Here is a 14,820-nt window from a genome sequence, read left to right on the forward strand (position 1 = left end):
GGGATGGTACTGGGAATTGAATCCAGGGCTTTACTCATGCCAGGTCAACAGTTTACCACTGAACTACATCTCCACTCCTTTCCCCTTTTTTTTTGAGACAGGGTCTCACTGAATTGCCCAGGTTGGCCTCAGACTTGCAGTTGTCCTGCCTCAGCCTCCTGAGTAGCTGGGATGACATCACAGGCATTTATGTGCCAGCCCCCACAGGTGTATTAACTTTTTAGCAGGTCTGTTGTCAACTCCTGCTTCATCGGCCTATAACCAGACCGATCATTTCAAGAACAGATCTCACCTGAAACTTCTCTTCCTAATACACTCCAGATGTTTGTCATTGTTCCTAAGATAAAGACAAAACTCCTGTGCTACCTGCTTCTTCTCCCTCAAGGTCAGCTCCTGCCACACTGGTCTTTACTTACGCATAGGAAGCCTCTTCTTCCAACCCAGGTCCTTTGTTTGTGTTGTTACTTCTGTTTGAAATTATTTTCCTGTTTATCTTTATTCCACTCTTTAAAACTTGACTGAATTATTACTTTTCTAGGAAATCCTTCCCTTACCTATCTGATCAGGTGAAGTTTTCCCTATTTTAAGTTTCATTTGTAGTACTTCATTACCTGTTTACATCAATTTGACTATTTAATTACTCTGTCCACCCAAATATTAACAGTGGTTCCTTAATATCAACTCATAGCAAATTCATATTCACATTGTGCTTGGGGGGGGAAAAACAATTTTGGTTAGTTCAATCATAATGAACATAAGATCATCACACCACATTTGATTATTTATGTATCAGGTTTTTTGTTTTTTTCAGTGTAGCAGGTTTGGATTTTTCAAGTAAAATTTTATTAGAACATAGCCATGCCCATTCACTTATGTGTTTTCTATGACTGCTTTCTCTCAGCAAATGCAAAATTAACTAAGTATAGACCTAGGTATTTATTATTTGGCTCTTTAAAACAAAGAAAAAAATCTTTATTGGTGTATAATAGTTATGCTCCAATAAAATAGTGGGATTCATTGTGGCATAGTTTTATGTGCACATAATTAGATCGATCTCATACCTCACTACCCACCTACTCTCTGACTCTTTAAGAAATTGCTGACTTATATAGTCTAGAGAAGTATCCCATTTTTTCTTTCTTTTTTTTTTTGTTTAATTCATATATCATTGACAACTCTATTGATAGGTCATTTGTCTTAGACAATATCCTGCATTCTGAATTTGTTTGCTTCTTTTCATGTTAATATGTCCTCTCACATTAATTTCTACTGTAAACTTAAAATTAACTCAGGATTGTTTTTGTAAATATTCTTTTTTTTAAAAAATATATTTTCATTTGTAGATGGACACATTACCTTTATTTTATTTATTTTATGTGATGCTGAGGATTGAACCCAGTACCTCACACATGCTAGGCAAGCACTCTACCACTGAGCCACAACCCCAACCCCTGTAAATATTCTTAATAATTGTACCTATATATTTCCTATTTTATCATGTCAGAAGACTCATAATATCTAATTATGCTAGACAAGCTGAGATTTATCAGTGGGTTCATATGGTGATAGCCTATTCCCTTCATTCTAAATTTTACTATCATTCTGTCACACAGTGGTCTCATTGATGATTTTTTGCTGAATTAGTTATTTTATTACAGGCTACCAAGTGACAGTTTTCTAATTGTAATAGTAAGTGCAATTCTTCTATTAAAAGAGGATTTTTTTTCCTCATCAACTCTGGTTAGTTGAAAACACAGGATTAGTCCTTAATTTTTTGTTTTAATATTTAATTTTCAGAAATAGATATTGATGCCTTTCTCACCTCTAGGAGTAACCAATAAGTACTGGGTTTTATGTTTTTATTATTATTTTTTAATAAACTCCTGGATTTTTATATATAGTCTATGTGTTTTAGTCACTTGCAGGATAATTATTCATTTTGATTTCTGTTTGTTTTTGGTCACTGGGAGACCCCTATTATTGTTTCTTATGTCCTTTTCACAGGACTCATTTGTTTCATTTGTTTGGTTTTCTTTTTTATAGTACTGGTGATCAAATCCAGGGCCTCTCATATGCTAGGCAAGCACTATAGCATTGAATTATATCCCCAGCCCAGGACCCCATTTATCTTTGATAATTTTCTTCTTTATTTGCTTTTAGGCCAATGTGTCTCAGGCTAATTTGTATATTTTCTGTTGTAGTCCTAGAAATAGCCATTCTTCCCATGAGCCAAGTTTTCCTTTAGTGGGCATGATGCTTATAAACTACAATGTGCCTTTTATTTCATTGTCTTGCCTAATTGCTTTGGCAAGTACTTCCAATATGCTGTTGAGTAGAAGTGTGGCATCATTGTCTTGTTTCAAATCTTAGAGGAATGCCTTTCAGTATTTTACCACTGAGTATGTTAGGTACGAGCTTCTTATATATGACTTCACTGTGTTGACTCTAATTGGTGAGAGTTTTTGTCATGAAAGGATATTGAATTTTGTCAAATGCTTTTTCTGCATCTAATGAGATGATCATGTACTTTTGTCTTTCATTATATTGATGTAATGTATCATAATCATTGATTTGCATTGTTGAACCATCCTTGCACTCCAGGGATAAATCCCACATTATCATGATGGATGTTATTGAATTCTATTTGCTACTGTTTTGTTGAGGATTTTTATGTCTCATTGATCTGCCATGGAGGAGTTCACATACTGGTGAGGAGTCAGGAAATTTACTTACTTTCTCTGACCCCTATCCCCACCCTTCGAGGATTGAACTTCAGGGTACTTAACCACAGAGCCACATACCCAGCCCCTTTCATATTTTACTTTGAGACAAGGTCTTACTAAGTTGCTGAGGCTGGCTTTGAACTTGTGATTCTCCTGCTTGAGCTTCCCAAGCCACTGGAATTACAGGCATGTGCCACTGCAGGAAACTTCTCTGTAACAGATTTTAATGTTAAAGTAATTTTAGGTAAGTATTCTACCACTGAGCTGCATCCCCAGTTCCTGAACTTTCTTCTAAGAGCTGTTTTTGCTATATCCCATAAATTTTCATAAGTTATCTTTCCATTTTCATTTTTCTGAAGATTTGTTTAAAATTCCCTTTTAACTTCCTCAGGAGCATGTTTCATTTGCAGGTATTTGTGAATTTTCTGAAATTCCTCCTATTAAATGCTAGTTTTATGTGATCATAGTCAGGAAAGATACTTGATAAAATTTCAGTCTTCTTAAATTTGCTAAGGCTTTTTTGAGCCCTACCATGTGTGATTTAATCTATCATGGAGAATGTTCTGGGTGTACTTGAGAAGAATGTGTATTCTGATGCTTTTGGATGGAATGTTCTGTATATTTGTAGTCTGTTAGACCTAAAGTCTAAATCCAGTATGTCCTTAATAATATTCTATCTGAATGATCTAGCCATTGTTGAAAGTGGGATATTGATGTCCTCCATTGTATTGCAGTCTCAGTCTGTCTCTCTCTCTCTCTCTCTCTCTCTCTCTCTCTCTCACTCATTCGCTCACTCTCTCGATCCTTTAGTGTGTTATACATTTAGGTGCTCCAGTGTTGTTGGGTAAATATATATTTACTATTATTATATCCTCTTGATCATTTGATCCCATTAACATTATATAATGCCCTTCTGTGTCTTTTTTTACAAAAAAAAAAACAAAAAAAACCAGTTTTTTACTTAAAGTTTGTTTTGTCTGTATATTTAAGAATAGATACCTCTGTTCTCTTTGAGTTCCATTGTGTGGAATATCTTTTTCCAGTCCTTCACTTTCAGTCTATTTTCAGTCGCCCTCTCTCCCTTCCTTCCTTTCTTGTCAGGATCTCACTATGTAGCCTAGGTTGTAGACTCATGCAATTCTCCTCCCTTAGACTCCCTAATAGCTTGGGCTACAGGCATGCACCACCATTGCCTGCTTACATGTGTCCTTAAAAGTGAGATGAGGACTGGGTTGTGGCACTTGCCTAGCATGTGTAAGGCATTGGGTTTGGTCCTCAGCACCACATAAAAATAATAAAATAAAGGTATTGTGTCCACCTACAACTAAAAAATATTTTAAGAAATAAGTGAGATGAGTGTCTTGGAGACAGTATGAAAAGGGAAAAGTAGAATTATCACTGTTTACTGATAAGGTGGTCTTAGATAAAGAAAATCCTACAGTCTTCACTAAAAAACTGCTAGAACTAATAAACAAGTACAGTAAAGTTGCACAATGCAAAATCAATATACAAAAAATCACTAACATTTCTATATATTTTAATTTACTTTTTGGAACTGGGGAATGAACTCAGGGGCACTTGACCACTAAGCCACATCCCCAGTCCTTTTTTAAATATTTTATTTAGAAACAGGGTCTCCTTGAGTTTCTTAGGGCCTTGATAAATTGTTGAGGCTTTGAATTTGTGGTCCTTCTGCCTCAGCCTCCCAAGCTGCTGGGATTATAGGCATGCACCACTGTGCCTGGCTGTCATTTCTATATATTTCAACAATGAATTATTTGAAAAAGAAGTCATAGGACAATCCCACTCCCACCCCGCCCCCCAAAAAAAGAAGAAAAGAAAACACAGCTACCAAACTTAGGAATAAGTTTAATTGAGGAAGTGAAAGGATGATAAAATAAATTCAAGAACACACAAATAGATGGAGAGATATTATATGTTCATGGACTGAAAGATTTAATATTGTTAAAATGTCAATAATAGCCAAAGTGACATACAGATTCAGCACAATATTTATAAAAATTCTTATTTTTATAGAAATAGAAAACACAATTATAAAATTTAAATGAAACCACAGAATATCTTTAATAGCCAAATCAATCATGAACAAAAAGAACAAAGTAGGAGACCGTACTATAAACTGTAGTAATTAAAATGCATGGGGAAAAAGATACAACCAGGGGAAGACGAGAGTAGAGAAGAGAACCCACACATATATAGTCAACTGGTTTTCTACAGAGGTGCCAGGAATACTCTATGGAAAAAGGGTAGTCTCTAATAAATAGTGTTGGTACAACTGGATATCCATATGCAGAGGAATGAAATTGGATCCTTATTCACACCAGATGCAAAAATGAACTCAAAATTGGTTTAAAAAAAAAAAAGAGCTTTGTAATGTTTTGAACAACCAATAAAAATTAAAAAAAAAAAACAACAACAACACAAGGCTTGGTTTAAAATCTGTGAAGGATAATAACATCCCTTATAATAGTTTGTTTTCCCATTCAGAAATAGGCCAGTGTCTCTCCATTTATTTCGTTTCTTTTATACCCAACAGTAAGTTTTTATAATTTTCTTCATGTAAATTCTAAATCTTTCTTATTAAATTAATTTTTTATATTTTATGTCCACTAAAGGATCTGTTAACAAGTTTCCTCTAAGAAAGGAAGGAAAGGGGAGAAACTCAAAAAGAAAAAGAAAAGGGTAGCTAGCATTCAGAATATTCTCAGTAGTCCTTAAAGTTTAACCTGCCTCTGGTAATCTTATTTTTCTTTGAAAGTTCTTTAAGCATATAAATAACTGAGAATATAAGTTAGTAAAAATTGCTGTGAAAATTACAGTTTTATCGTCAAAGTACTGTAAAATACATCATTATTAAGACTTGACTCCAGGGTACTTTTTAAGCTTTACTTTTTGCTTGTGGTTTTTGGCATCCTCTACAGACTTGAATGTTGTTCTAGGACAGAACATTTTCATAATTTATTTTGGTGTGAAGGATAACCATATCAAGTAACGTTTCAGAACTATACATTGCATAATCTTGGACATTTTTATATAAGAAGGCACTAAGGAGGCTTTAGTTTTTATGAAAGTGCAACTCTTAAGTAACAGTGACTGTTTTTTATGGGATAACTCCAGACCACATTTGCTTACTTCCCACGCTCTACTTTTTCTGATGGCCCGAGCCTTAAGTATAGAGGTCAGGGTAACATTCTTAAGGCCCTCTATTTGAATCCATGTTAAAATGAGTATCATTCAGTTTGAAAAAAAAAAAAAACTAGTTTTTTTTCTTTTCTTTAAATTATTTTTTGATGTTTTAATACTGTGTTTATTTTTTAAAGCTTTTTATCTTGAAATTAGAATTACAAAAAGGTTACAAAATAGTACAAATAAGGTTACAAAAATAGTACACATAATTTTGATTTACCTTTCACTCAGATTCCACAAAATTTACCACATTTGTTTTGTCATCATTCCATCTCTCTTCTTTTGAAATGCTTGAAAATGAATGTATAGATATGATGTACCATACCTCTGACGACTCCAGTATGTGTTTCTTTAAAAAAAAAAAGAAGAAGAAGAAGAAGAAGACATTATCAAAATCAGGAAATTAACATTAATTTTAAAAGGTATTGTCTAATTTTCTGTCATCCAACTTTTTTTGTCCTTTGCCCTGCTAATTCCCTTTCTAGGGAAAAAGAGAAAAAATGCCTTTTCCCCTATTGTAGAGAATTCAATACCAAAACCACATGTTACAGTTTGTTGTCCTTGTTCATCTTTACTCTGAAACGGTCCCTCAGTTTTTGTCTTTCATGACCTTCAAAAGCTAAAGGGTACAAAACTTTTTTTTTTTTTTTTTAAGACTCAATCTCAATTTAAGTTTGTCTGATTCCTCAGCAGTAGGTTTTCACTATGCTGTGGTCCTTTCAGGAGACACATGATGTCTGCTGGTCCCATTTCTGATGATAAAAGTAACTGCTGATCACTTGTTGAAAGTGGTGGTGAAGCACATTTTTAAAGAACACAGTTTTTCAGTTTTCTTGATTTTACTCGCCTTTGGTGGATTGAGTCCTTTTTGAAATTCATTGAATTGCCTTATTGGGGATATTATTAGCTTTCTAAGACTTTTCCAATTTCAGTAAAGTCTTGTTCTCTCTTTCCCTCTAGTGTATAAGCTCTGTAACAGTAGGGATTTTTAGTTTGTTCTTTACCCTATCTTCAGTGCCCAACACTAGGTAGTAGTTAGTGCCTGGCCAGCTGGTTTTTTGGTTAGTGGTTAAATGGATAAGTGCATTGTTCATTTGTGGAAATTTGCCAATTGAAAGTCTTCCAATGAATTAGTTTTATTTTGAGTTCAGCGTACTTTAATAATCATCTGATACCCCCTTGGTAACTTTATGCTTTTGACGTGGTTCTCTAAGACTAGTAGTCAAGGTGTGTCACTTGATATGTTCACTATTTTGTTGTTCACCTTCTCAGATTGATTTTGCATTTTCCTCTTTGAACTTGTTACACTTAAATGGCCTGAAATATGGTAACAGTGAAACTTCCCTAACTTTAATAATAATCCTAATTCTAATTGTCCCTCTGATTACTTTACTTTTTCATAATATCCTTCAAAATTTTGGAGCAATTTAAAGTTTTAAGTTCTGTGTTATTTGTGGAATTAAGACAAAAGAGATCAAATACTTACTATTTTAAAGCTGCTAATTACTGAGCTGGATCAAGACTTTTAAATTTTCTGATTCCTTATTTAATATTTCCTTTGCCACAGCATCTTCCTTATCATTGTGGTATATTATTGCATATCTGACAAGAATGTATTTCAAATACTGTGAAGAGAAAATATCTTAGATCACTTTATTCCACCAAAGCAGATATATGATTCACTAATGACACCAACGTATTTTGAGACTTTTTTCCCTATGAGTTTTTGTGTTTATTTTTTCCTTTTAAATAGACTTAAAAAATAGTTTTAGCTTCACAGCAGAATTGAGCAGAAAAATTCATTACAAGTAACAAATGCAATGACAAATCATTGTCACCCAAAGACTTTAATGTTACATTAAGGTTCACTTTCAGTGTTGCATATTCTATGGCTTTGAACAAATGTATAAAGGCATGTATTTACCTTTATAGTCTCTACAAAGTATTTTCATTGTCCTAAAAATCCTCTGTGCTTTGCCTCTTCATCCCTCCCCTCCTTCCTAACCCCTGGCAACCACTGATCTTTCTATTGACTCCCTAGTTTTACCTTTTTCACAGTGTCATATACTTGGAATCACAATATGTAGGCTTTGCAGATTGGCTTCTTGGTATATGCACTTCTTCTATGTCTTTTCATGACTTAGATAGCTCATTTCTTTTTAGTGCTAAGTAATACTCTGTTGTCTGAATATAATGCAGTTTATCCATTTTCCTACCAAAGGATATCTTGGTTGTTTTTAAGTTTTTCAGTTACAGATCTACTGTAAGCATCCATATGCAGGTTTTTTGGGTGGACATACATTTTCAGCTTCTTTGGGTAAATTCTGAGGAGCACATTGCTGGATTTTACGGTAAGAGTGTCTTTAGTTTTGTAAGAAACTGCAGAGTTGTCTTCTAGAGTGACTGTGCCACTTCCATTCCCTCCACTAGTGAGTGATATTTTCTGTGGTGTTATCAATGTTCCAGATTTTAGTTGTTCTAATGGATCTGTACTGCTATCTCATTGTTGTTTTAATTCTCATTTCTCTAATGACACATGATGGGGAACACTTTTTCATGGGCTAATTTGCCATCTGTACATCTTCTTTGGTGAGGTGTCTGTTCATATCTTATGCCCATTTTTTAGTCGGGGTTTTTTGTTGTTTTTTTTGCTTGCTTTTTTATCCTTTTTATGTTCTCTTTTAATAGTTGTTTTATCTTGGGCACCATCTAGTGAAGATACACAGAAAGCTTTGAGGGCATAAAGAATGACTTTATTTTTTTCAAAGGAAAACTCTCTCTTTCTGTTTTTCTCCTTTTACCTTTGTCTTTCAGTTATACCTGCCGCCACTTGCGGAGATATGTTTATGTGTTGGACAAACTGTATTTCCCCCACTCTCACTGTTCTACGCTTCAGCATTGCTTCTCGGCCCTCAGTGAAAATGGAGAGGAACTCTTGTCTTTAACTTGCTCTCACATTCTCAGATCCTATGCTTCCAGGTTATTAACCTCTGCTGTCCATTTACTGCATGCTGCATGGTGTGTATAACTGATAATTGCATGCTTTCATAGGACACATGTCAATTAAATAATAAGAGTGAAAATTTATATTTGAACTACTGCTAAATAATTCTTTAAAGTGCTGCCTGGGATTTGTTTCCTTACATATGTCTTCAGTACTTTATATTATGTTTCATGGGAAAGAGGAAAACTTTTAGCCACACAATTGTCACATAAACTTGTCAGAACTTTTCTATATTTTGTTTCCTTTGCAGATCTCTTGACTTATTTTATAGTAGTTGGAGTGCTCTGTCTTATTTGCCTATGAAATGCACTTTACAGTTAACCATCAATTACAAATGAAATTTTAGTTCTTTTTCTTGATCTGTAAGTGCACCTAGGAGCTCACTCTAGGACTTTGCCCTTGTTCTGATAGAGGCACGTTCAGTTGAGCAGATTTGATTTTATAGGAAGATAGAAGTCATCCTATTTGGGTTTTCTATTTCTTGCTCATTTTATTTACATACAGAGTAGTTATAAAGTCAGCAAGTTGCAATGTGTCATAGATGAGTGTAGATTAAACATAATGATGGTGGGAGTACTAACAGACAAGCAATCAATCTCAAATATCAGAGAAAATCAACACCTGCTATTTAGTGTGTATCGTGCACCAAAATAGAGGGGCAGTATGACATTACTGCTTTGTACTTTGCAGTTGACATTTTTAAACACATTTCCTGTAAGTCAGAGATGACTTATACCAACACTATACTGTGAGCTAGATGTGATGATTTAAGGCAGTATCTTCACTGCCAAATGATTTAGAAGGAGGAGGAAAAAAACTCCATGGCAACCTTAACCAGGAAATGGAAAGCATTTAGAATTAAAATAGACCTTCACAGATGAAGAAACATACAAAAGCTTCAGACTACACATTATATCTAAGTGAAAACACTTTCTTAGGAAAGGAACACTGTGTGGCACATAAGTTGGCAGAGCCTTTTTTTGGTAGCATAAAGATTTTATAGACTCATTATGCTGTTGATAAGTATGGTACAGATACTTTTGAGAAATCAAGAATAAAAAATTAACAGAAAATAATAAACTCTTAAATATAGAAGAATCAAACTAAAGTCACTGACATTTCACTGACTTACACAAAATACTGTCAGTTAAGTGAATGCTTTTAGGAACTGTAGACAGATCTTGTCTAGTTGCAAGGAATGGGGAGCAATACTGCTCAGTGAACCTCTTAAATTGACAGCATACTTGACCTTATCCTTATTCACTAGTACATCAGTCAGGGCTGTCCATAAAACTGATAGGAGATTTTATATATATATATATATATATGCAGTGAGGAATTGATCATAGGGAATTGACTTTGGTGACTGGAAGGGCTATCAAGTTTGAAATCTATAGGGGAGGTTGACAGGCTGGAAATTCTGGTAGGTATTGATGTTGCAGTCTAAATTCACGGGGGAGTTTTATGTTGTAGTCTTTTTTTTTTTCTTTTCTTTTTTTTTTTTTTAAATGTATTTATTTATTTTTTTTTTAAGAGAGAGAGAGAGAATTTTTTAATATTTATTTCTTTTTTAGTTATTGGCGGACACAACATCTTTGTTTGTATGTGGTGCTGAGGATCGAACCCAGGCCGCACGCATGCCAGGCGAGCGCGCTACCGCTTGAGCCACATCCCCAGCCCCTTATGTTGTAGTCTTAAGGCAGAATTACTTCTTCCTTGGGAAACCCAATCTTTGTGAGGCCATCAGATGTATGGATGAGTCCTAGTCACATTATGGAGGACAGTCTACTTTCCTTGAAATTAGCTGATTGTAAGTGTTAAGACATCTGCAGATACTTTCACAGCAACATCTAGACTTAGTGTTTGAAGGAACTAGGTGCCATAGTCTAGACATGTGGAACATAAAAGTAACTGTCATGCTGTACTTCTTTTTGGTCCCCTGTGTTTGGATCTGTCATATCAGGGTACAAGCTCCGGGGAGTGAACATTCAGTCTTGTACATCATCATACACCTTGTAGCTTCATGCCCAGCACATCATTAACCCTCATGAATACTGCGGGCAGCAGTTTCTCCGGTTTGCCATGGTCAGGTAGGAAGATGAAAGGAAAAGGCTAAGGAAAGCAGAGTAGGGAGGAACAAGAGTAAAAATGTTGAGAGGGAGAAGAAGATGGAGGCATCATGTGGCAAAAGCAGAGTGTTCTTCCTATGCCTGCTTTAGCTGCCTGCCACAGAGCTAAATCTCCACTGTGCCTTAGGTCCACATAGAACTCCATCTATATTTTCTGTTTCCTCATTCAACGATTTTCCTGGAACCCCTCATCTCTTATCCATTTTACTTCCTCTCTCCTCCTTAGTGCTTTCAGCTAGGATTTAAGGTATAAGCATCCAGAGGGTATTTTTTCAATATCAACCCTCCTGAGGACTGAACTACCCTTGTGAGTGCATCTGTGATGGGAAATGTTAGGCCCTAGTACACCCAGGTAGGTAGCTGAGGAAATAGAGTGGGGCCAAAAAAACTCTGAAGTGTTTTTGAACACATTCTGTTTTCCTACAGTCTTCCATCTTTTCTCACCTTATTCTAGGGCTGTTTTCCGGATAAGCTGTCTCTGGGCCTACAAGTCTGCCAGGTCCTGCCTGTTCTAATGCAGTGTGCTAGTTAGAGACATGAGCTCTAGAGTTAAGGCCTCTCCACTGGCTTTCAGTCCCAGACCCACCACCTCCAATCTGGGATAGTGCACAGGAAACTGTTCTGTTCAGGACAGACCTCAGAATGTGGGCATGCTTTGCCTAAAAGGAGGTTCTGGTCACCTTCTCATGCAGTATTCATTTGCAAGTAGCTAACATCCTGCGTACCCAGTGACACATGGTCAACTATAGTTTAATCCCCATAGTTGAGAAATTTATCTTCCAGCAGAATTATATGATAAAAAGGACAAACTTAGCCAAAGTCTGAATGGAGCACTCAAACTCACTTTACAAAATCATATTGCTTTTGCTTGTGCAGAATGTTTAAAATGTAATTCAGTTCCTAGAGAAAAATATGAGCTTAGTCCTTAAGTCTAACATGTATTACTCCTTTAGATAGAAATCTCAGTCATTTTGCTGCAAACTTTTTCCCAGCATAAGAATTCTTCTTACAGTGGCCTTGAGAGAGAGCTGGGCTTACTACTTCAGGAGATAGTAGAATTCCTGCTGCTTCATTTTTGTCAAGTCTGCCTGCCATTAATTTTCATAAGTTGGTTGTAGCTCTGAACTTGAGAGAAATGTACAAATGCAGAAACTTTGAGGCTTATGATATTCCTTGAGGTTTTTAAAAATACATGTCATGACTTCTTAATTTTTTCCTTCAGCTTAACTACCTAGGTTACTTCAACCATTCTGTACAACAGTTTATTCAGTGTTTTTATTATCTTCCTAGATGGGCTATTTTTGACAGTACCAATCATAAAATCTTGTATCCAGAATTAGATATAATATTTTTGTAAGTTATAATTTTGACTTTTATAATTTTTAAATTATAAATTTTACTCAGTTTGCTGGGTGCAGTAGCACACACTTGTAATCTCAAGGCAGGATGAGGCAGGAGGATCACAGATTGAGCATTTAGCAAGGTCCTCAGGAACTTAGTGAGACCCTACCTTAAAATTACACATAAAAAGGGTTGGCAGGTAAAGCTCAATGGTAAAGTGCCTTGAGTTCAATCCTTGGTATAAAAGAAAAAAAATGTATGTGTGTATATGTGTGTGTGTGTGTGTGTGTGTGTATAATACACACATACATATACATAGTATTCATAATTTGTCCTAAGACTCACTGGTGTTTGAAAACAGGTACACTTTGGCTCATGTAGAATTCTCAGATATTTTTCCATGGGAACCCACATCTCCCTGGACTTGTTCTACATTTAATTATTTGGATGTAATTGCAGAGGCTTTACTTAAATGTAAAGAAAGAATAAATGTATTCTTACTGTCTTTTTCTGGTTGCGTCATACTTCATGAAGTTAAAGTTATAAGCCTTTCAGACATGGTGTCTCCTCTGTTTTACCCCCCCAAATATTGAGCTCACCTCTTGAGCTACTAACCTTAGATTTGGTTTCTATGGAAATCAAATTTAGAATTTTGAGGGAGCACTTGAGAATTTGAATTCATTGCTGGTAACTACATGAAGTCAAATGATCAGATTTTTATGTCCAACTTTAAGTTCCACTTTCTTAGGTTTCAGGGTGGAGTGGCAAATAAATTTTATAAGAAATCTGTGAAGTAAGAAAATACCTGTTTTCCTTATTTTTAATGGACTGCATATTTAATTTATTTATTTTGGCTGATGTAAAAAACATAGTTGCTTGCTATTAGTTTAATTTGGCCAAAGGCAAGGAGAGATCAAGGAAAAGTTTAGCGTTGAGATGATTCTGTTGTACTGGCACCATTTATTTTGAATTACTGTTAACTTGGGGCTTCAGTTTATTGCTGCCGGGTGTTTGAATACTGAAAAAGAACACCAGCAGTGTTTAAAATTTTTTTCTATCACATATTGATTTTAAGATATTATGTTTCTCTTCTTAAGCATATTGACACGTAAGTTCTTGGCTAATTAATACTTTGCTGTCATCAGTGCTCCTGACCTTTTGGGTGCCATAGAACCCTTCTATAATGTCTTAAAAATTATGGACCCTCTCACCAACAGACAGAGAAATTTTTGCCTTTAAATTTTAGAGGTTTTGTGGATCTGATTAAGATAGAAAATTAGATCCAGCTGCTGTAAAAGAGGAACACCCCCTCCATAACAATGGATTGCACAGATAGCAATTTATTTCTAAAATAAAGCCTGAGCTGGTACAGCAGCTCTGTCCCATAGAAGTTTCAAACCCAGAGTCTTCCTCTCTTGTGTTCCACCTTCCACAGTATCTTGACCTCACCCAACAAGTCTGGAATGGTTCACCACAAGTTCTGCACTCCAGAGAATAGGAGGATGGAAGGAACTGGGGTTTTATGTAAATTTCTGTTTTATAGGCATCACCCATCCCTCGACAAAAAGTTAATCATAAGACTGTCCAACCTGCCTGGACTGCTAGAAGTTGAGTCTTTAGCAAAGTGACTGTGGTGTGCTAAAAATCTTCTTCCTGGGAAGGAAGGGGAGATAGTTGTGGGATTACTATGTGTGTCTCACCATTGAGAGCCCCTGTCCTGGGTCATAAAATTAGCAAATGTTTACTCAGTTATTACTATGTTATTAGTCTTGTGCCACCCAAGAAGAGGACTTAAGGTGAAGACAGAAAGACAAGACAAAATCTTTGGCAAAATCCCTATCTTGCATTGTTAGTTAAATGTAAAATTAGTCAGGTGTAAAAAGAGATCTCTTCTGACAGGGAGATCTGAAGTATCCTCAAATAAGTAGTATTTAAGTAGGAACAAAGGATAGTGTTAGATTAGTAGAACAGGTACCAAAAACTCAAGTTCAAAGGAAGAGCACACAGTATATATTCTAGGGTAATAAATAGGGTCATTTGGGAAGAGCAGATTTACATATAGCATTACTCAATATTGCAGTTAGTTATATTGTATAGGGTCAGATTCCTGAGGATCTTGCATGTCAGGCCAGGACATTTCATTATGTATGTTTTTGTTTTATTTTTGACATTTTTCATTGTGTATGGATTTCTGTAGGCAGTTGAATTTACTTTAGTATTTTTGAGCATGAGTGTGATATGGTCAAAGCATTATTCTGATGATGATTGTCATGCATTTACATGAAGTTGAGAGGGAAGAATCTGAATTTAAGCAAAAGACCAAAACAGAGACTAGCTGATTGTAGCAGTGGAGATGATTAAAGAAGGAATCAATGTAGATGACTTTTGAAAAATATGAATTGGCGAGCCATATTGA

The 14,820-nt window shown here is 35.5% G+C and overlaps 1 protein-coding gene across 9 annotated transcripts in view; it reads left to right on the forward strand.

Moving 5' to 3' along the window:
• The window catches only part of Dym (dymeclin), a 359,511-nt gene that overhangs the window by 195,971 nt on the left and 148,720 nt on the right, over window positions 1-14,820 (forward strand). For 8 of the 9 annotated variants that reach the window (XM_048806245.1, XM_048806244.1, XM_048806242.1 and 5 more), the window contains one exon: window positions 8,745-8,909. The exons of the other annotated variant lie outside the window; for it this stretch is intronic. In XM_048806245.1, the coding sequence (XP_048662202.1) occupies window positions 8,745-8,909 (165 nt within the window). The remainder of the gene's footprint in view (window positions 1-8,744; window positions 8,910-14,820) is intronic. 9 annotated transcript variants of the gene reach the window in all.

The sequence above is a fragment of the Marmota marmota genome, unplaced genomic scaffold, assembly GCF_001458135.2.
Source record: "Marmota marmota marmota unplaced genomic scaffold, marMar, whole genome shotgun sequence".
Taxonomy (NCBI): Eukaryota; Metazoa; Chordata; class Mammalia; order Rodentia; family Sciuridae; genus Marmota; species Marmota marmota.